Below are 23984 nucleotides of genomic sequence, written 5' to 3'. Positions count from 1 at the left end.
CAGACATAACATTCAGCAACTCCATTATGTGCTGGCATAACTGCAGGCCTTAGTCCACTCTGAGAAGAAACAGGCTGCAAGCTTCCACTATTCATCAGAGGCAGCTTTTGTGACAGGAAAAAGACAACAAGCTAAAATAAAGTGATGCAGTCTTCCCTGCTAACATCATCTGCCACTCCTCCTCTGGCACATTCCAGTACCTTGGCTGCTGCTTTAGGGAACCTCTCTTTGTACAACTCCCAGCACTTTCATGAGCAATAAGCAGAGACTGGAAAAAAGAGCAGCAGCCCAAGCTACCAGAATGGGATTTCCTCAGCACATGAACTGCTGGACAGTATGTGCTGACATCTCAGTCACAGAGAGCACGGAACACGTCACAAGAACATGAGGTTGCTGCCACTCTAGGACAGGGCTGCAACTCTTTATCTATCTTTATCAATCAGCAAGGAAGTAAATTTCACTCCACTGCAGCCAGGTCTGCTCAGAGTGGACCCTCTCGTTCCTGTTCAGTGGCACCTACCCCTGCACAGGCAGCAGTTCCTTACTGCAGGACAGGAGTGGGTGAACTCCAACAGCCTGCAGCCAGCTCTGAATGAGCAAGGAAAAGCCAAGCCTCTACACAGGGGCCCCACAAGCTCAGGAAAGTTTTATTTCCACCTCTGCATGAACTGAATGGGTCTCAGAGCTAGTGCCAGTAGTGCCCAAAGACCAGCTCCTGAGGTGCACACATGCACTGAGCCAGGGTCCTGCAGCCCCCTGCCCATGTGCTCCCTCTGCGTTCAGACAGGCTGTGCAGCACCCTCCTCACTTAAGAGGGGATGGTTACACTCTGTGCTGCTGCCATGGGGCTACAAGATGACTGATGCCCACCCTGCCACCAGGGAGATGGCTGAAGCAGGGACAGCTATATCCACAGAACTAGCTCATTTGAATTTCCTGACCAGCCACTGCAGCTGGTCAAAAAATCCAACCCATTCCTTACCTGAGATGGCTGTTTCATGGTGCCCTTCACAGCATCTCACTAAGAGCCAGTCTTCTCTCTCATCTGCACAGACCAAACCCACACATGTGTTCAACCCCCCAAATTTCAGATACTACAGGTATGCCAAATCCCCGTGACACCTGCCCCATGCTCTCTCTGGACACAAGAGTAACAAAACAGCTCAAACTTCTCCCCACACTGACTGAAAGAGCAAATGGCCTGCCTGGACACACAGCCTGTGCTCGGCACGATACTGAGCTTGTAACAGAACTGCACAGACTCCCTGTGCTAAGGAAGAAAAACATGTAAAATCTTGAGTCCCTGTGAGCAGCTGAAATGCTTCCCCATCCAGCTGACAGCTTCCCTTCTCCAAGCCTGCACGGGGGAGGACAGACCTCAATGCTCCAGACAGACCCTCTGCAACCTCCTCCTCCATTTATGGGTGACACTATCCAGCAGAAGCCCCTGGTACAAACATTTGCTCCAGCAGCCTCAGAACCCAAAAGTCCCTCCAAAGACAGAAGTATCCTGCACAAAGGAGCACTTTTTACCTTTTCTGCCAATTCTCTGTACAGTCAGGGGTAAAACAATTACCTCATTACAGTCACACACCAAATTCCCTTCTGCTGGAATTCACATCAGCCCTACTGCAACTTTATAACATTTGCATTATAAAAATGTCTGCAAAGGAGGCCAAGAAAAACAGCTTTTTGTTCAGAGGAAGCTCTGTGGTCAAGATGATGTCATCAGAAAGCGCCAAATTAATTTCCTGTGGTTACATCCTACAGGAAATCCAAGAAGCTCAGCTTTCTTGCTAAACCAAGTAGTCATTTGTTGTCAATAACTGTTAATTATGTGCCCAGATGTGTCATGAACTAAGGACTATCACGATTAGCCCTCGCTCCCTGGACTCCCCCCAGATGGACCAGCGAGATCTGTTTAAATCAGTGGCCTGAAGACCAGGCAAAATGCTCTGGCCCCACGTCCCAGGACAGCCTGGGGTTCTGGGGCTGCTGTGCTCATGCCAGCACATCAACTCCCCTGCTGCTGCCTCCAGGCCCCACAATGGGGGATGTTGGTGCAGAAACCCCACAGAAGAGCAGCAGCCACACAGGTGTACCCTGTTAGCAGCAATGGGGACCCCGATCAAGAAAACTGTACAAACAATGACAAGTAACAGCTTTTCTCCTCTTCATGAACAGAAACAAGGAAATCAGGAGTGATTCAGGAGGTTTTCCAGCTGGTAAAATAATCAAGGAACTGCCTAGGAAGTCCCTCCCCCAGCCATAGTCCTTCCACAACCTACTGAAAGACGCATTTTTCCAAAGCTTACTTGATATTTAACTTACCAAGTAAGTTAGTAAAGCACTAAAGCACTCAGCAAATTCTAGCAGATCATTTCCACAACTTACCAGTGGGAAACGATCTTCCTCAGTTTTTAGATCTCCCCCAAAACTACTTGTGCTTACATGAATTCTCACCTGCCCTGCGGCCTCCAGCTCCTTCCTGTGCCTGCCATGCAACTACCAGTCTCCATTTTCCCACTCACAGGAGAGGGGAATCCCTGGAGCAGGGGGATAGGTTTTGTATCAGTGCACTTAAATACGATTCTGTCCTTACAGTGAACTTTCAGTAGAAATCCCTTGGGACAGCCTCCTCAGTCCGTGCAGCCCACTTCTCTGCACTGGCAGGGAGCCCAGCATAATAGCTCAGGAATTGAATGGTCAAGGCAAAGCAGATCCTGCACAATCTGTTTTCAGGTTTGCATGGGTTCTTTTTGTTTTCACTGGTGTTTAGACTAAGTGTATTTTATGCAAACACTGGGGACACAGATCTTGCCCATTTCTTGTCTGGAAAAGGCACAACTTAAGATGCAGCTTAGGTGAGTCCAGATCAGCAGCACCTGTAACACTGGGAAACACGCTGAGGACAGCGAGGGCTCAGCTTCAGCAATGTGGTACTGACACTGACCCAGCAGCAGCTCCTACCCCTGGAGCCCAGAGCCTCTGCGCTGTGGGAACACAGATGGTGAGAGAGAGGGAGGCAAAAGGCCCTGCTCAGAGCCCAGAGACTAGAGATGGGGGAGGCAAATGGACAAACCAAGCATCCTGCCCCTTGCACTCACGTACTGTATCTACCGGTACAAAGACTTTCCTTAACAAAATGAAACAAGCAGACACCAGAGAAGAGAAGTCACAGAGCTTCCAAATTCTTGGGGTAAAATGGGGCAGACAGACAAAGCTTTTTGGTATGTTCAGATGTGTCTGGAAAACCATGCAGTGCAGACTACCAGCTTGGACTATTTAATAAGCTTCCTACCTCTCTGTCCTTGAGCTTCATGGCAAGCACCAGCTGATGTCTGTGGTTAGTAAGGGCTTCCCGGTAATTTCCTTTGGAGAAGAATGCAGAGCCCAGATTTCCATGAGCTCGGCATTCTCCCGTCTGGTCACCTGTGTCACATGCAAATAAAACAAAGGTTAGCTAATACAGGCACTGCTGGAAGACTGAAACACAGGGTACAAATGATAATCGGGCGTGAGAATCAGCATTAGAACAAACTCATCTTTATGTTTATTACACAGCCAAACTTTTCTCTTTACTGGCCTTCAGAAACATCTACAATAGCCATCAATCTTATTTTTAGAATTGTTTTACTTTCTTCTGTGGCCTAACACTTGGCAATTTTCCATTCCTCCTTGTTTATTCCTTGCTTGGCACTGTGAAGGTCAGTCAATGGCCAAGGCCTAGAACAAGCACAAAGCATGCCAGCTTTCTCCAGAACACAATTCAGCTCAGATGTACAAAGTACACCTACAGCCATCTTCAAGAGAGCAATCCCTATGCTCTCAGTGAATGCTCCTGGCTCAAGCCCTCAGGCACTGCCTCTCCAACTCTGCATAGTCAGGCCTTTGTCCCACACCAGTCTGCTCTCCTACAGCACCCCAAGAAGCTGGATGCTCTCCCTGTTGTGCAGGGATTTTTGAATTTGTTTATTTTTAAACACTCTTTGTTCATCATTGCCTCACTACTGATTTGTTCCTTCCCTGGTTACTGCCCCAGAATCTCAGACTGAGTACTTTTGTCCATTGAATCTTGGAAAAGCAGATGGCTTCATTTAAGACTCATGTAAGGTTTTGAGCCCAAGTCTACACAGGGAATAAGAGCAGTTCCCACATACATGACATCAGGAAATTAGAAGACCCTGTAAAACCTTAGCACATCCATTGACCATCTGCACCTACACACAGGCAAGCAAACAGGGATGCACAAACCCACAGTCTGCACATTTCAGAAGCTTCAGATTGGATTTAGCAGCTTGTGAAAACCTACAGAAACCTGAGCATTTGAGAGAGATGCTGACCATTAACCTAGCTCTTGATTTGTTCCACCAGTCCCAACCCTGCACTCCAGGAGTGAAAGGAGGATTCTTACCTAAACTCTTGGCTACGTCCAAGTCCTGCTGCATGTATCCAGTGCTTTTCTCTGTGTTCCCAAGGGACCAGTATGCACTGCTCAGTGCAGAGAACACTGATCCCCGCAGCTTCAGGCTGCAAGTGCCAATCTTCAGGGCAGCCTCTAGCACCACCACAGAGGCCCCGTGGTGGCCTGCAGTCAGGAGCTCCTGGCCAATCACAGACACCACAACAAAGGGGCTCTTGTCCAGCTTCATCTTCTGCAGTTGTTGGTAGGTGGGCTCCAGGGACTCTGAAGCACAAAACCAAAGACAGAGGTACTCAACAAACCAAGTTATTTGCATCAGGAATCACCTTCACAACTCGATCTTTTCATAACCAAATGACACATGACTTAAGGGCCACACAGTCCAAATCCAACAACGATTTATTAAGGGAGCTTGGGGCTCAAAGGTACCATCTAAGATCTGGCAAATCAAGACAGATCACCTGGCAAGTTGCTCCTTGCCTTGCAGAAAGCACTTCGGGAAGGCAGCATAAGAATAGAGCTTACAGCAGTCTCCTACATAGCACATAGCAGTTTCATACTGAGCTCTGAAGCCTGGCCTAATGGCAGAAGGAATACAGAAGATACCTGTGGAATTTTGCAGGAAACTGGAAAGGGGCCATCTGCAGTGTCTAAGAGCACTGCAGTTTTTGCTCTTTCAGCACAAACCTTCACACGAACGTCTGCAAAGTCTGTGCCTGTCCAGATACCCAAGCACATGATGTGTGCCAAGAGAGGTGACCAAAACTGCAGAAAGAAGCTGCTCCTTCTGCAGGAGACAGCGCTGCCGTGCCATGACAGCACTGGGGCTGCCCAACTGCTTCGATTTGTCTAACTGCAGCAGGGAGCACAGCTGATACACAGCTGCAGGGCAATAGGCCAGAGATCATCCTGCCAAACTGGGGATGCGCCCACGGAATACCACATAACCTGCATTCTAAGTAGCAGCCTTAGTACCTTTGGGTAGCAAATGAAATTACATTCACCAGGTTAACTGCTATATAGGACAGAAACTTCCAGATGGATTCATTTTGGAGGATGGAGAAAAACACTGTAAAAAAGGAAACAGCAACAAGGATATTTTTTCATTTCAGTGCTCCTTGGCTCCTAAGCCCTGTGGCCCCCAACACCATCTGCTGAGGATGAGACTTGCCATGTTCCCTCCTGACTAACAGCATTAGGGCATTGCAGCACAAAGCCTGCAAGAGAAACAGCTAAGAGGAGACAACCCTCTTCCTCTTGAGAAAAAAATCCTGGAAACGGGAACATTATGAAAGAGAGGCAGAACACTGCACAGCTCATATGGCTTCAAGGTGTCTGCGATTTCAAACACTGCCTGAACAGAAGCGAATTAGCAGAGCGGCCTTTTTGTCTTCTGGAATTCTGTGTTTGGAGAGACATTAGTACCACAGAAAAGCTGCTGATGTGCTCTTCAGGAAAACACTGGCCTGGAGCATTTCAGATGTGCTGTTCCCAACCAGTGCCCCTCAAGCTGGCTACCACCATCTTGCTGTCCCACTCAACCAGAAGGACAGTTTTTGTTCCTCCTCCAGCTTCAGGCTCCACTCTTGGCATCCTCCTGACTCAGTAGAGAAGCCAAATCTTGAAATCTTTCCCTTCAGGCCTCTGAGTTCTCCTGTCCCCAGATGCTGGGACTGAAACTCCCACCTCTGGCTACCTCAGCAGCAGGTCACACCCCTGAGAAACCCTGTGTGCTTACCTCTCATGGGAGACTTCATGGCGGCCTCGACCATGCCGACCAGAAGCTGAAGGCTCTTGGGATCCTGCGCCAGCCCTGACGCAAACGCGGCCAGCGCATCCGCATGGCGTCCCAGGTACTGCAGGGCCACGCCCTGTCGGAAGTATGCCTGCAGGAACAGAGGCAACAGCAATGCCCATCACTGAACCATCACAAACAGTCACAAATAACACAGCTGACCTCGTGCTGGTGGACAACAGGCCACACCATCGCACTCTGGCTCCTCTGGTCATGCTGGCTACAATCAGTGCCACCCGACACCACAGTCCGGTCTGTGAATGGCACCACTGTGCACTCCCTCACTGTAATCACCTTTTCAGTTTTAGCAAGGCCTTTGAACTGTTTTGGAGACCAGGGTTGGTCACTACTAGTAAGGCAAAGCTTTCCCCTTGGACTTGGCCAAATACTACTTCTTAACTACTTATAAGCAGATGATTTTTCTCAAGACCCTCCTATCCAGTTTCGGCTCACACAGCACAGAAGCAACCCACTTCATCTCTCATCAGCTCTTGCCAACAAGTCCAATATCAACATCCAGCACTAGCAGGGCCAAAAACGTACTGAAAGCTCAAGCTGCAATGAAACACAACACAAAGATGCAGCCAGGAGCTGAGCCTTCTTTCTCCACGCACATCCACCGATGCAGGCATTGTCCAGCACTGCCCCACTTGCTAGGCGCACTACATATATAACACACACACATACACACATACACATTTATACATAGATCTATACAAGCTTCTTAAACTGAGGCAAGACACTCGTAATTCTGAACCTGTTTACACGAGCATTTTTCTTCATTTCTTTCTTTCCCAGAAAACCATTTATGGGAACCTGCAATACCTTCAAGTAACTTGTATCTCCTGTCACCATGTATTTCCATTTCTACATCAGCAACATCAATATGCAGCTGCAAAGCATTCCCAAACAGAGCTCTCACATCTCCATACATGGCATACCAGGAACCTACACACAAAGCAGGAACTTCAGACACACGTTCTGCTCACACAACGAGCACAGGCAAAGCCACGGCCCAGAGGGTACCCAGAGCTGCCTGGGAGATACTGAGGAAAAAGACCACAGAAAACACAATCCAGTATTTGTCAAAGTACTCAGGTATTTGTAGCATACATATCTGGACACCGTGTTACAAAAAGGTCTTGAATCTTTAAGCACCTCTGATGTCTGTTACTCAGGTTTTATCTTCATGCCCAGCTAATACCTTTCTAATGCAAATTTTGCTGCACTTTGAGTTCATTTAAACCTATTTCAATAGCACAGATAAAGAAGATAAAGCATTATTTGTATTTCTTTAAAAGTACTTTAAGAAGCAAAATTGCTCCTTGAGATTGGCTCTCTTGGCTAGGAGCTCTTCACTCTCTCTTCTCCCATAATAGCACAGAGACCTGCACTCAAGATACATTAGGTACACGTCTGTGAAAGCCTTTTTACTTAAACAGGAGAAGTCTTTAATTAATTTTTGAACTCATTAGAGCATTCAGGCACTTTTGGACTCCAATCCGGGAAGGCAGAGATTAAGGAAAATCAGAAATTATGTGAGAAATTTAGAGACATGAATATTTAATCTCTTTTCCATTAGTAAGTCTTGATTGTAGAAGCCCTTTTAATGAATTCAATGAAAGCAAAATGCTTTTCATTAACCTTTAGTATAAATGTGTTCTTATTGAACCAAACAAGCCACTGTACTGGAAACCCAATTCAGTGTTAACTAGATTACAAGCATGAAGCTTTAAATCAAAGAAAATACAAAGAACTAACAACATGCAGCAGTCACCAAGCACAAGTCCTCCCAGCAGAGTGTGAGCTGTCACCTAAATCATGCTGTACACTTTTAAGTCTTGTTTTTGCAGAATTACCATCTAATTACTTTCTTTACTGCCTGATGACAGAGGGAGTTGGACACAGCACATCTCTGACTGGGACCTTTCCAGCCCACAAAGCTGGTTGGCCCAGGACAGCCGTGCCTGCCTGATTCAGCTCTCCAGAAGGTGGGCAAGGACACGCAGCCGCCAGCACTGTGGCATCACAGCACACACCACTGTGGTGTGTGGGCATCTTCAGCACCTTGTGCTTCACTGGCACATCCTGAATGCTGAGAAATGAGAGTCCCCATCCTCTGAACCCCGCACATGGAGGAGACACACAGGCTCCAGGTGACGGGAAGAGACAAGATGGAGCAAGACCCACGAACATACAGTTCAGTTCTGCACATTCTGAACGTCCTTTACGGAAAGGGTTTTTATCCGCTCCCCACATCTATTCCTGGAAGTGCCCCTGGAAACCACTTCATTTGAATACAAACACAACATTCAAAGCCCAAAAGAGAAACCTATTAATCATAACAGAAAGGAAGATTTCGGCCTATTTTTCTCCTGCAAAAAAACCCTTCCTTCCTCTTCCAGTTTCCAGCATACACAAGAATGCTCTCCGCACATTGTGTTGCCCATGGACCTTTAACTAACTAAATAAAAAGCATTCACATCACCTATTTCCTCCCCAAGAGGCATTCACAAGTTAGTTTAGCATTGGAATGAAGACACTGTATCAAGGGGAAAAGTCTGCAAAGAGGAAATGGTGAGAATCACCCTTTGGAAGAGAAGAGGAAAAGGGAAGGCAGGGAGCCAGCAGCTGCAGCTGAAGGAATGAGCCAAGGAGCGACTCCTGGTCCCAACACAGACAGTGCCTTCCCCTGCTGAGTGAGCTTTAAACTTTAAATCACATTATGTGAAGATACTACAGTGCTCACTCTACAGTAACAGCTACATTAATTTTCCAGTGATCCCAAATAACAAAAAACGATCAATTCCTTTTAAGAAGATTAAAGCAAGGAGAGAGACAATGTTTCACTAAAGACAAGATAGAAACAGCAGGTGTTTTCTAACCTGGCTCTCTGCATCCTCAGTGTAATACAGACAGCTGGAACCACCTCTTTCGTTTTTGCAGTCTCTGCGTCACACTTTCCAGGAACAAGGCACTGTGCAATAAGAAAGCCTAATTCTCAGCTGAAATTTGGCACCAGATGCATCTCCCTCAATGGGAACTCTTTTCTCCTGTCCTTGTGTTAGCAGGATGGAGACAGCTGTGCTATTCCCACCTCCAGAGTCACAGCATGTCAGGGGCTCCCAGCACCTGCACCCACCCCCTCAGCCTGAGCTCTGCCCAGCACACCCGCTGCCCGTGGAAGGACAGGGATAGCAGGGATGCAGCTCTTGCCAGCAGGAGCCTTTCAGGAAGGGAAGAGGATTAAAGAGTCCAAAGCAGCTCTGTGAAGCAGCCAATCTCACCAAGTCCCCGATACTCTGTTGGAGAGGCTGTTAAGTGAGCATTCCCACACATCTCCAAGAATCAGGCACCAGTGCGGGCTCACGCAGCCAGGTGGGCCCAGCTGCGCTTCCGCCCGGTTACCCAATTTCATGCAGCCAAGAGAAGAAGGGAGGACAAGGAATAGATAGTGCTTTTCATCCACAATACCTTTGAAAGCACTGTTGATGTTCTGGAAGCAAAAATAAGTTATTTTAATTAATTAACTGGCAAAATATATCTGGCACTTGAGACTTCCAAGCCATGCAGAACACTGTCCCTGTAACAGAGGTTGCTCACACTGCTGGCTCCAGGACAGAACCCAGCAAGGTAAAGCAGCATCGCTCCAAGCACAGGACCTACCCAAAGGGAAATAAGTCTTCCCATCTCATTCAGGTTTTGACACCCATTTTTGCAGACTTGCCTCTTTGCCCCATGCATTTCAGAATGCTCCGTGTCTTCACGGCTGGAATAAAGTTTTTTAGTGCTTTTCCCTACCTTCAGCTTAGTTTCACAAAACTTGTATGAACAGGAGAAGAGCACAGAGACAGCCCTGCCCCTCAGCCAGGGCAGTTCTGTGGGGGCAGCTGGTGGCCAGGTCACAGCACAGTCAGCATCTGCCTAGCCAGGCACAGCCCCTCTCTGCAATTCTAAGCACAAGTCCTATGTTTTCTGCTCGATTTACTGACCCGTGTAGTTTCTGTACACACCAGTATTTTCCATCTGTTTATTATAGCCCATTTAATGGAAAGGAGAATTTCTATCTGTCCTATTAGGAGCTGCCACTGGACTGATGGCTGCAGTGTCTAGGCAACACAAACAAACATGCTTATTAGTTTTTTGATCCTCATCATCTAAGATCCCATCTAGGTAACTGTCTAGACCCTGAATATTAGATTTCCCTGTGCAATCTGAAACAGGATTAGAATGCAAATGTCATAACTGAATGGCCAATATCAAGAGGAGTGCTGAAATTTTTATTAAATCTTCTAACATCAATATGCAAGAACTATTTTAGGCAACAGTAATTGGTTTATAATTAACACAAAATATGCAACGAAGATAAAAATACAGTACAAAAAATAGCATGGGACTTTTAAGTTCCCCAAGATTTTGCTAAATAAAACCAAGCCAAGGTCCTGCCCACAAGGAATGCAGCAACAGATTCTACACTGGCTTTGGGATCTTCCCTCCCTGTCCAGGAGCTCCTGTGACTCGCCTGCACCCCCCCTTTCTGCAGGGATCCCACTGCCATCACAGGCCACAGCTGCACTGCCCTCCTGCCACACTGCCCTGCCAGGGCTCACCTGGTCCCTCTGCCACCAAACCTCAGGCCACAGGCTCGTGCACATGGCACAATGCTGGCCAACATTAACTGGATAATGGAGACAGAGGAACAAAACTGGAACAGCATCAGAAGCACTTGGAGCAGAAAATTCCTGTCAAATAAACATGGAAAACTTGGAAAAAAAGCACCTCAGTCTTAGACAAAGGCTGCCATTGTACACAGGGGAGGAAACTCAAACCACCTTCACACTGCTGTCAGCTTCAGACCCTGGACAGCTGGCCATCGGGGCAGGAAAGGCAAACACACAGAAAATGCTTCTTCCATAATGCTCCCTTGGCTTGCCAGATCAGGAGACGATGCCAAAAATAGCAGGAATAATCTATGATGCATTTTATGCCTGCTCTCAGTCTGCAGAATATCTCTTGTGCAGTCAGACCCGCTGCCCCTCATGGCCGCCCACGCCAGCTGCGCCCACGGCTGACCAGCGCTATGCAAGGGACCAACAGAAGGGAGGCAATGTGTGAACAGCTGCCACAGCTTCTCAGGGCCAAGCACCAGGTTGAATCTGTCCTCTCCCCTTGTAACTGTTTTACAGCCAAATTTTAGAGAAAAATATGGACAAATCTCTGCTGTGGGATTTCAGGAATGTGAGGAGAGGGAAGACTGCACTTTAATTCAGAACACATGTAGCACATGCATAAATACTGCTGCTGACCACACGAGCTAAATTCCTGCTTTCCCAAAATTAAGGTTGCACCCCAGGTAACACTTTTCCTTCACAGTCCTACACCTGGCTGACACCTGAACCACAGCTGTCAGCCTGCCCTGGAGAATCAGCACAACAGATTTGTTGACTCTGCTGCTTTGTTTCTTTATCTTCTACCTGTTTCCAAGGTGCCTCTTACAGAACTACACTACTTAGAAATGGAAATTTCCTCTTAGCCCCACTGAGCCTATAGAGAAAAACAAGATGGGGGTGTGTGTGTGTGTAAAATATCTTGCCTTGCTTTACCCAAGAGCATTTAATTGTTCTTATTAATTCTGCTTCCACTGTCTGCTAGTGGGATTCTGCGCACAGCTCACTTGCTCACCTGAAATAAATCAAATTTTATCAGTAAATAAAGAGTCAAACCTTTGTTTACTTAGTTGAAGTAAACAGACCAGCTTTTCACAGAGCTTATCCTTGTTGCTCCATTCTCACGTGCTTCAGGCTCACTCTAGGAACAGCAGCTACATCCTGGATCCCCTCTTCAGAGGACATCCCTCTCCTTCCCTAACAGCAGGTGCTGACAGACAATCTTCCTGTCTTTATCAGCTACAACTCTTAACCCTCATTTAACAGCAAGAACCAGCCACAAGTGGAGGAAAGTGCTCTAGAGGAATAACAACTAACCTGTCAGTCCCCAAGTACAGCACAAGGGAAACAACCAGCATCCTCTAAGGTGAACAGGCACAGCAGCGCATCATCTGCTACGGCTCCTCCGCAAGTCAACAGGGACAGTTTGGCACAATTTTTGGTTAAACAACTTCTTTCAGAAATGGCAGAAGAAAAGACAGGCCACCTTTCATCCTGCTCAGAAGTAACACCAGTCTTCATAAGATTAGAGATTTAACAGATACAGAATTATACAAAACCTAAACTAAATGGATTAGCTGACACCTGTAGGTGGCTCCTCGGGAAGCTTGGGGCAGAGGCAGGGCTGGTTTGAACACCATTATTACCTGGTGCTTAGCTTACTTTCAGCACTGTCCCATGATTTACACTGTAAATTTAATTCTTTTCTCCAATCCAGGTACTGTTCCTCTGCCCCCAGTACTGGGTCCTCTTGGCTTCACACTCCATCTGTAAAATCCCTGTATCTTGCACTTCCCAATCATCCTACCTCCTCCCGGTTTCAGCTGCTGTTTGATTGCTGTGAATCTGAAAAGCATTTAGGGTTGTTTTGGAAATGCTCTTGTCTGCACTGAAGGACACTGAGATAACAGCAGAGGCCATTTAACAACCCTTTAGCTACTCTGGCTTACCTTGACAAGGTACTTCATGCAAATGACTCAAAACCTCTGTAACTGCTGAAAGTCAGATAAACTTTGATCAGCATCAGATGCAAATGGTGATTTGCGTGTTACAAGAATAAGTGCGCTGAAATATTTTAAACCAGCGTTTCAGGATTTTAACACAGACAGTTTTTCCAACACAGGAAACAGACTCCACAGGAGCAACAGCTCTGCATACAACCAAACACTCATAGAGAGGTGAAACACAATCTGAGAGCCCCCCGAATTACACCGGGCTTTGTGGAAGACAAGCCCCAAAGCCACTTCCTTATCACACATCTCCATGGGTCCATTCTGAAGACTGCCCTGATCTTGAGCTACATCCTATCTTACCAGTGAAGTAGAAAAAAATCTGATCAGTACAATCTCCAGAAGAGCAGAGCAGAGACAAAGGTAAGATGAAATACACAGTAGTTACAGGCAGGATAATGGTGACTGCCACGTGTTCACAGGTGGGTGGCTGCAGTGTACCTGCAGCAGGGAGTTGGTCTGTATCCCCTGAAGAAGCACCTGATGCTCAGCAGGGACTGTGACAGAGAAGCCCAGCACACACCTACTGCAGACACGGGCTCCTGCCTCTTGGCTCACCGTCTCCCTGCCAGCGCCCAGCCAGCACCGCCTGCCAAGGACAAAGCTGATGACAGAGGAAAGGGGAAAAATCAAATTTGCAAAAGTACTAAACATATAAATCTCTTTGGCCCAAGTGAACGTGGGAAAAATTCTTCAGCAGGGGCGTCCCATTTAGCAAGTTTTGCCAGATCATTACTCTCGTAATGCAAAGGGGAGAAACATCAACACCATGTTTCCTTACAATGATTCGCCTCCTTTATCACAGATCTCTGAAGCACCAAGTAATTTAGTAGTTGCTATGGAAACTGCTAGTTTTATTGAACAGCCCTGAAAGGGTCAAGAGGTACCATCAAACTGGCCAATTGTAAATTATTTTCCTGCTAAACATCTGCTTTGTTTTAGTTGCCCTATCACTTCTCTGTTTTGCTGTTAGAACACTATCTGGATGGACTCCAGAATAGGTGTCATTCTTCTGTGGGGCTGCAAGAGCCAAGTCCAAAAATAGCAATTTTCATTTTCTAATTCGCTGTAAAATCCTTCACACAAAGGAGCCCTACTGAGGGCAGAATAGCAAAGGACTGGGGACTCTTCCTTCTCACACACATCAGCACCAACTTGCGGCAGTGGTAACCAACACAAAGAGCTGGTTTTCACTGTGATCCCCGGGGGCTTCACACGGCTGCTTGCACCAGTCACGAGATGAACAACCCATTAGACTGATCCACCTGTGCCTTCAGAAAAGGGACAAAACAGCAGTAGAAGAGTGCCCTGCCCTTCTCAACAAGTACCCAGCTCTTCTCGGCTTTGCAGCCCCAAAAAAGGAGAGTCTCCCTTGCCAGCAAGGTCTGGTCTGTGCTCTAGGAACACAAAACATTGCATCGCCTGTACCAGACTACCAGAAAACAATGTAATCTACCTTCCTTTATTCGTCATACAGAAAATGGCACCAGAGATTCCAAATGCTAGTTAGCAGCTTCCATTCCTACAGGCCAGGAGAACAGCAGGAGCACTGGCTGCATTTCCAACTTTGCTATTGAACTCACTGGACTTGTGTCAGTTCCATAAAAGTGCCAAATTTCTTATTACCCCATTTACTGAATGTGTGACTGTCGTAAACCCAAAAGCACCAGCAGAAACCAGAACACAGGAGCAAGGCTTCCTCTTTGGAGGACATGAGCAGCTCCCCTGTGCAGAGGCACTCTATGTCTCTTCCACAGACAGAAAGCTGCCCCAGGCAACATCACCTGGAAGTCCTTATTCCAACATCTTTACGTAACCTTTAAATTTATCTTTAAGTAACCTTTAAGTTACAACTGTACTTAATTCAAGTAACTGGAGTGGGCAGGAGAGAGCATTTTATTACAGAACATACCTGAATTTAAGAGGCTGCATGCTTTCTAACGACAACCATGCCTAAGTTCTGTGCCCAGGGCAAGCCAGTAAAGGGCAGGCTCTGTTCCCTCCTCATACATTCTCTCCATTCTTCATCTGGCTGAAATTATTCAAGTGATGACAAAGAAAGCAAAAGCTCTGTCTATATAGACAAGTTCTGGTCTTTCTCACATATCCTGTGAACTCCATTACTTGTGTAAAGTCTTGGCTTGGAAGAAAATATTCTAAGTTCTGAGGTATTTGGCATGCCTTGGTATGGAGACTCCAGCCTTGATTCAGACTTTCCATCCCCAGGAACCCCAGGAGAAATCAAGACATTTTTCTGTACATCCACAGGAAAATTTCTCCTTCGTCAGGCAATGAGTTCATAGTATTAATTTCAGTTCTCTTTTCTAAAATTATCTACCACAGACTAAAATTTCCACACACTGGAACACAGCAGATACCAGAGCACCACTCTGTTGGGATACACTCAGCAGAAGGGCTTCTCACAAGGCCAGGGCTTGCCTGCCTACAGAGCTCAAGTCTGGAGTCCTGAGAAAGTTATCAGGACTGTATAGAAAGTGCAAATCATGCAGACATAGTTACAGACAGACCAAAACCAAAGAGAAATGTTTGATGTGTCACAGCTCCTTCCAGCTACCAGGAACTCATTACATCTGGACTCTGATGCAGGCAGGTGCCAGGTGGCAGAAGAGCTTCCCTACGTACAAATATGAGGGGACATACTAAGCCAAGAAAGATCTTGCACTTCCAGAGGCATGGTTTGGGAATGCTGGAGGAGAAACCCAAGCAGTGCCCTGCTTGAGGACCATGGCCTGGCCAGCGGACAAGGGAGTCCCAGTTCACTGGAGCTGCTTAGCAGCAGACTCATCTGGTGTGTTAATTCTCTCCTGACTAACAGACACAGCAACGGTCCCTACAAAACCAACACCTTGAGGATTATGGTACTGAGAATCCGTTTGGCATTCTGCAACACAGCACCCCACGGTTACAGCTCTGCTCCAGCCAGGAGCCCCTCGGCACAGGCAGAACCCCGAGCACCAGGCATGCACCACCACCAGCACAGGCCTCCTCTGTTGTGCCCCTGAGGACAAATCCTTCCTTAAGTGCTTCCTGCAACTTCCTCTTCCGCTGGCCTCTCTTTTGGCATTTCCAAGAGGATGTTCTGACGACCAGGTCACTGCTGTCCAGCTGCGGCATTCGTGCAGGATAAATGCAGTCACAGTGAAAACCCTCTAGGGAAGGAGAAAGCTCATAATAATGACAGTTTGCTGAGAAATCTCCAGCAATAGGGATGGCTGTCGTCTCTTCCCTGTCTGTGAACTATTACACATTTGAACTTTGGGTGAGAGGTTTAATACAGTAAGCACCAGGCAAGCCTCCTCCACAAGGTACCAAGAGCAAGCAGGAGAACAAAGAGGATACTAATATGCCTGCTGCTTGCCACTGGCCTGCAGCCCTGTCAGAGTGCTGGGAGGGGAACAAGCAGGCTTAGTGAATAATTGAAGACACAGTGATGAAATCTCAGAATGTCAGAGGCATAATACAGGTTTGTAGGTTTCATCATGAAGCCTTGAATTCCCAAATAAGACACACTGAATAATTTATCTGTGTCAGTACTGGGTCATCAGCTGTTCACCCACAGCATGCTTCAAGACACTTGAATGGGTCTGAACAGACTAAAGAATAGGGTCCAGAGGGAAGAGGTGATGAAAACTCTACCCAGTCACACTTCCAAACACTAAGCTCAGATAAAAATGTGTAGACCCCCTCAGTCATGCCCTGTGCATGAGGTCCCACAGGTTCTGCCCAGCTGCTTTAGCACCACTTTGCTCCTCAGCACAAGAGACCAGGGAGCTCTCCTGTGCTGGGCTGGCTTCAGGTTGGCATCATCTCGGGCTCATCCAGCTCAGATCCAGAGGCTCACCTGTCTGTAGCATCTCGAAGCCCCCAGCCACAGCTCTGTGGACCAAATGCCACTCGCTCACCAGAGCAGGCAATGAACAGTGCACAGCCTTTGCCCAGACATCATTTGGAACTTGCCAGGTAGCACTGTGCACTCAGATTTTAACAGCTGATTTTATTGGTTTAGTGTTACTTTTTTCACATTTTTAGCATTCATTGCTGGGCAGGTGCCTGAGCAGCAATCCATACCCAGCCTGTTTAATCAATAACTGTACGGGCAGGTAAAAATCCCTGCATTTCCAAGCAGAATTCTACAATTGCCGCACCCAACCACCCATGATGGGATCAGAGAGCACAGCTCAATCTGTCTGGGCAATCTGCTTTCCTAGAAATCTGCTTTAGATAATACGAGCACACAGGCAGGTCACACACAACAAAGCTTGTAGGATTTAAATCAATTCTCAACTATCAAAGACTTTCCCACATACTAATATCCTGAAACGGCCCCCATCAATACTGACTGACCTGGTAGCATGAGTAATTACCTCCTAGTTCATCCTTTAAACGACAGAGGAATGCTTCCCAGCTGAGCTATTCCCCTGAGCATCTCCCTGGGAAGAAGGAGCAGTATTCAGAAGCAGAGCTGCATGCCTGTAGCTTTCCCTGTGGAAAAGGCAAGCAGTCATCAAGGAATTCCCCTTTCCACCTATGCTGACAGGAGTTTTGTAATGTATCAGATTATATGAGGGGAAAAAAATTAAATGTAATACAACTACACTTGCACATATTCTTTTGGCTTTCACAATAATAAATGTTTTCTATTGTTTCTCTTAAAAATATCAGTTAAGTAAAAAAGTCTAGATTAAATTGCTATAAATTTCTTGAGGCATTAATTACGTCCATTCATTATTTGTAAGACACAATAAACTTTTCAAAGACTCTTGAATGTCATCACTGACACAGTGGGATTAGTGCACCAGTGATTGTCAGTAACTGGATAGAGAGTCAGAAAACACCTGGGTACTAGAAAGGCAGGAGAAATGTTTCAAAAAGAAATGGAACATGACACTTAAGAGTCTGGAAAGAACTGGTCATTTAAATGACAACGTGCCAGACAAAGGCAAAAGACAAGGAATGAAGAATTCAAATTCATTTAAGTGAGCACGTGTGTGCACTCATGCATATGCAACAGAAAAAAGACAGCCAGCCACAGATCAATCATGCTAACACACCATATGAACATCAGAAAATGCAGCTCTGAGGCAGTGCGTATCCAGCGGGATAGAAACAGAGACATAAGGAAAGGTACAACTGCCACAACTGCACCAGTGTCACCATGTCCCTGCACTGTCCTGCAGCAAATTTTTCTGCGGATCAGTTAAGCAGTCTTTCATTTAATTCTTGCATAATCAAGCGAAAAACCAAGAACATCATCCCTTAGGTCTTTGTTAACACTTCAGTAAATAATTCCAAGCTTTTCTCTTATTATATGACAATCTTTCAAGGCATCTGTTCTTTCTCATCACACATCTCGGAATATACTTCCAATCAGGGTGCCACAGCTCAAGAAGGACAACACCGTGCAAGACGACAACCAGCACACCACGTCTGACAAAAGCTCCTGTAGACCTGCTGGTGATTCTGGCCACAACCAGCCTGGATCCCCTGGGAGGAGCAGGACAGGCACGCAGTCCTCAAAGCCCTTCTCCACACTCTCCCTATGTGTGACTCAGTACAACCTGGAAATGAGAACATACCCTACTTTATTCCTTCTGTGTATTTTTAACGCTTTTTGAAGCTATACTGCTTTATGTTTCCTCTGTGGCACAGCTGCCCACACCTGTATGCTACCACAGCTGCTGGATGTGAAGGACATTGCTGCCCAGGAACTCAAGGGAGACTGGCAGCAAGAGCTCCTCCAAGACAAGAGATGTCTCAAACAGAGGCATAGTGAGATCCAGCCTCTGCAGCTGGAGACATCTCTGTCGCATCAGGCACCTGGATCTCACAACTGGGGACTCAGAGAGCCCAGCCAGTGTAAGCACAAGACATGCCCAGTGATGTGCTCACCAGACAGCAGAGCTGGCTTCACAGACACCCCAGCCAAGTCACTTCTCTCTGTGCTGCTCAGACCTGCAGAGCACAACACTTCCTTTATTTGCACAGAATGCAAGACCCATGCATGAGGAAATGCTCCAACAGCTGTCAGGCAAGACACAGGAGCTTCATCATAGCCCACAGCTTTGAGTGGGACAGTCCTGCAAAGCTCCATTCTTCACTTAACCAGACAATGAACAAGTGAAAGTTAAAAACTTCTGAAAAATGAAACAATTAGGAAGTGCCTTTTTCTAGGAACATGCTGCTTTCACGGCAACATGACAGAGGTTATTTTGAACTTATTACTTCCACTGGATTCAGCTGTACGTAATTAAATTTAGTCATAGCAGTCTGATCTATAAATGGAACCTACAGAAGCAATTACCAGAGCTTCCACTGGATCAGGAAGCAATGGCCTGCTCTGTTTGATGTAAACTGAAAAGAACATTATTTATACTGCATGAGAAGTCACAGTAACAAAGTCCCCTTGCAGAGAATTGCTTTGAAAATTACAGTTTTCAGTGAAGAGAGCCACAGGTTATAAATTCCAGCCATGCTCTGCTCCTTCCACTGTAACAATCTCGTGGACAAAAAAGACAATCATATGACACAATTTAAAAGGATTGTTTTGGCTCCTGTTCTATACTCAGAAACCACATGACGGAGGAGTTAATTAAACATGCAAGAGATGGGGTGACTAAGCACCAAGATTTTAAAAATAATATATTTTGATACCTCATTTTGGTCTGTTTGGAATCCAGACTATGCAGAATCTGATGGATCTGTGAACCCAGTGGGTCTCTCTCAGCCCAGTCCCTGAGCATGCATGTTTCACTCCTCAAACCACAACTGGACTTGATCAGGAAAAGCTTGCAGAATTGTGCATTTCTGAACACAGTGGAGGAAAGGTGCAGCCTGAGAACGTTTGCTGAGGACACCAAACTGAGCGGGGAACTGGAAACTTGGGAAGGGAGAGCCAGCCAGCAGGAAGACCTGGATAGGCTGGAAGAATGGGCAAACAAGAACCTTACAAAGTTCAGCAAGTTCAGTAAGGTCTTGCACCTGGGAAAACAGAATCCAGGAGTGCAGCACAGGCTGGGATCGACCTGCATGGGGAGCAGCTCTGTGGAAAGGGACCTGGTGGACACCAAGCTCAGTGTGAGTGACCGGTGTGCTGCTGCGGCTGAGAGCCAGTGGGCTGCTGGGCTGCATCAGCAAGGGTCTCGCCGACAGAGAAAGAGAAATCTGCCCTCAACATCTCCTTGACCCCTCCATTTTCTATCTTTTTGCACAGGCAAAGACACTGAAATGCAGTGACTTGTGCAGGAGAAACAGCTGAATCCTGCTCTCCCTTGTCAAGAAGATGAAGAGCCTGCGTGATGCTAGAAGTGAGATGTGCCACATGCTCATCGAATTTGAATCCCCATCTGGAGTTGCAACCCAGGTAGCAGAAGGTCATCGCAGTAAACTCCTCTGTGCTAAGACATCGGCACTGCCATCAATATTTCAATGCTCCCCTTCATGGTACAGGCAAGGATAACAACCTACGCTTCATCACAATTTCTTTTACTTCACAGAGGAAAGCAGAAACAATAGTTTGTTAGCAAGTACAGCACAATTAACAGAGTAATAATGATCAGAACTACTGCACCTTGTAAAATCTTTGCTTGGTTATAAAGAATTCTTTGACTACTAATGGCATTGTGCAATGAGGTCTGCAGCAGCTTGGCAGCCATTAGCAATGATTCACTGCCACAAAGCACTTCTCAACCAACGTAGTTAGGAATCACAATTCTGAATGCTTTTCCTGGTCAATCTCTGGGCATAAAAATATCAGAAAAACAGAGGATCTGTGAGGAATGAACACAGATCCCCAGACACTGAATATAATATAAAGAGTTGTTATAATTATGTTATAGGGCATTATCAGATGTTCTAATTTTTTCTGTAACACAAAAAATCGATATTTTGATATTTATCATTTGATAAGGAATGTGCTAGGGCCATCCCTTACTGGGACCAAACACACAGATTCTGCACATGTTTATGCTATCGTGTCAAAATTGCAAACACACAGCCAAGCTCTGAAAAATGGCCATGTGAGAGTTCTCGCACAAGGGATTCTACAACCAGAAAATAAGTCAAACATACTTTAGCAGATCAGGAAATCCTCTAGCAGTCTCTTCAGGAAAATTACTCTGAGCCTGAAGCCTCTTAAACCTGACTAGGACAAACCTTTTTGAGGACCATCTTGGTATTTGCATTCTGATATTGTGTTAGAAATCTCTCCATAATAAAAACCAAAAAACCCAACAACAACAATAAAAAAAACCACACAAAAAAAAACCCCCAAACAACAACAACAAAAAAAACCCAACCAAAAAAACCCCCCAAAAGCACCACAAAACCAAAGCAAAAACCCGCAAACAAAAACTTCTAACAGGAAATGTGAAAAACTTCCTGTCTGGGAAAACCTGCTCCCCATAAGACTGCCTGCTTGTCAGCCCACCACCAGCTGCTGTCCTACACTGACACTGGCAAATACCCCTTAGACACTTGGCACTTCTCACACAAGATCCTTTCTTTGAGGAAAGCAGTTTATAAAAAATGATGCTGACGTGTAAGTCTGCGACTATGCATTTCATATACAGCTGGGAGATTCGATATAGCAATCCAGGGGAAAAGCAGCCAACAGCCACCATATCCCCAACAAGCACATCTGCTCCATGCCCAGCAGACACAGCAGTTCCAACCACAGTCAATTCTCATGCCACATGCAGCACCTCACCCCTGCCACCTCTCATCTCTCATCTATCCTAGGAAGAGACGCAGCAGTTACAGACCTGGGTAGGGGTAAACGTTCCTTCAGTACTACAGTCCCATTTGAAAAAAAAAAGAAAAAGTAATTCAGCAGGGTTTGGAGGTTTCAATTTCAATCATTTCCCCTTTGCCCTTTCACGTGACTGTTCCCAAAGGAAATCCTGCTTCGAGGCATCACTATTTCATGTACCTGAGTCAATAAGCCTCTGCTCTGATATACACAATACCAAGAGAATACACTAACCCACTGCCTTTAAAGACACACACCCCTATCCTACACATGAACACTGATCCTCTCTTTTGCACACACGAGACTCAGTACATCGCCTGCCAAGCGTCTCCTCCCATCAGGCACATGCCTGACCTGCCTCATCATCCCCCAGCTCCTCCTGGCTCGTGCCAGACCCCGTGCGGCTGAGCACAGGCTCTGAGGGCAGGGACAAAGCTGACCCAGTCGGGCTGGCACAGAAGCACAGGCCACAAAGCATTGCCTCAAACAGGTTATTTATTATTCCCAGCTAGGCAGGAAAAAATAGAGTACTATGAGAGTTTATATCGGCAAAGATATGTTAGATAATGTAAAAGATTTGCTTTAAACCAACAACAAGGTAGAAAATGCAGTTAGTGATGATGACAACCCTCCTCCCAGGCCTTGGTATTATAAGCAGGCAGGAAAGAACTTTCAAGCCACCACTTCAGTTAAAAAACATTTTTAGCTTGAAGCCAAAGAAAGATGCAGCTGCAACTGAAGTCTGGAATTTCCAAAACATGTTTTGCATTTATTAAGATATTATTAACATCAGTAGAGAAGATAACTAGTCAATTCATACAGCAGCCCAGACTCATTTAAGGGTTGTTAAGAATGCAATTCAGTGGGAGAGGCAGGAATGTAGCTGCTGTGAAATGCAGACCACAGACACCTGGCAGAAGGGATGAAAGCAGCATCCTGGAAATATCATCTAAAATATCACTAATTTCTGCAATTGCTGGTTCTGGAAATAAGGTCCTAGATCCCACTTTAAAGTCTAGGCAGTCCAAACTGCTGAACCAAAGCAACACAGCTATTGACTCTGTGAGTATTCATCCTCTGAAATCCCAAGTACCTGCAGCAGGACAGATGCCACAGAGAGGTGACCTCTTGTCAGCCTGATCACATTAATCTGATGGAAAAGCCAGGAAAGGCCTTTTTCTGATGATGCCCCATTCGCTGCTCTGTTCAGTGAGTCCCACCCAAGCTGGATGGACCCTGCAGATGCAGCCACCGAGGCCAAAGGGACATACAACCAGAGAGCCATTGCTGCACCAATATTTGCTTTACACTCCTACCTCTATTTGAAACATTTTATGTGCATTTATCAATAAACTAAAAAGCAATAGCTCAAGTCACTGGATTTACAGCAAGAGACAACAGAATACCCGAACTCATTGTTGGGAAATTTTCCTATTTAACAGCTATTTGCCCCTTTCTACTGTAATTCCATTTCCCCCATCACCCCACATTAAATAATCTCTCCCTGACACATCCCTGTTTATACACATTCCATAATCACAGACTTTTATGTTCCCCACTCAGTCAGTTATCCAAATGATACAAATTCAGCCCCTTTTATCTTTCCTCATACATCAGTCCCTCTAGGCCCCTAATCACTTTTTTCACTCTTCTCTGAACTCCCTCCAGTAATGATGTGATTCTAATCCTCTGAAAGGAGAGGTTTTTGGCTCCAGTTCTTCACACAGATGCGAGCAAACTAATTCAGAGAGACTCCACAAGCTCTGTGTGTAGCACTGTCACCAGCCACCACACATTAGACCGTGACAATGAAACAAAGATGGAATTGTACTGCGAACACCAGAGAGCGAGAAGCTGAAAGGAAACACAATGAAAATTAAAACAGTGAACTGATCAGTGTTTCATAGAGTCACCACAACTTTAGGGCACAGTTTCCTGCCAGATGCTCTGAAGAAGCCAGGGTGACTGTCCCAGGGTTTTACAGAACTACAGGTCCTGTAGCAGCTTCATGATAAATAAATACCTCAGGAAAACGGTGCACAGAGCAAGGCCGGGGCCCTGCCCACAGCCTGAGAGCTGTTTCATAGTTACCACAGGCCACCCTGCAGCAGCTGCAAGCGATATGAACTCTGCTTATACTGATCAAGTGTCTGGCATCCCACCAGAAGAGGAGACACTATTCACACCTCCACCAAAGGCCGTGGCCAGCGTGAGAGCCTCCAGAGGCTACACAGGACCTGTCTGCCATCATTCAGACCAGTTCTGAACAATTCCCAAACTGAACTACAACAAATTGACTCCAATTTGACAGCCAGTAAGTAAA

The 23984-nt window shown here is 46.2% G+C and overlaps 1 protein-coding gene across 3 annotated transcripts in view; it reads right to left on the bottom strand.

Annotated features, from left to right (window-relative positions):
* The window catches only part of TTC28 (tetratricopeptide repeat domain 28), a 113686-nt gene that overhangs the window by 41903 nt on the left and 47799 nt on the right, over nt 1–23984 (bottom strand). For all 3 annotated transcript variants that reach the window (XM_032128544.1, XM_032128545.1, XM_032128547.1), the window contains 3 exons: nt 6162–6309; nt 4415–4687; nt 3302–3432 (listed from right to left, as the gene is read on the bottom strand). In XM_032128544.1, coding sequence (XP_031984435.1) covers nt 3302–3432; nt 4415–4687; nt 6162–6309 — 552 coding nt within the window. The remainder of the gene's footprint in view (nt 1–3301; nt 3433–4414; nt 4688–6161; nt 6310–23984) is intronic.

Source organism: Corvus moneduloides, chromosome 18 (genome assembly GCF_009650955.1).
Source record: "Corvus moneduloides isolate bCorMon1 chromosome 18, bCorMon1.pri, whole genome shotgun sequence".
NCBI lineage: Eukaryota > Metazoa > Chordata > Aves > Passeriformes > Corvidae > Corvus > Corvus moneduloides.
Note: the sequence above shows the minus strand (reverse complement) of the source record. Positions and strands in the feature narration are given on the sequence as shown.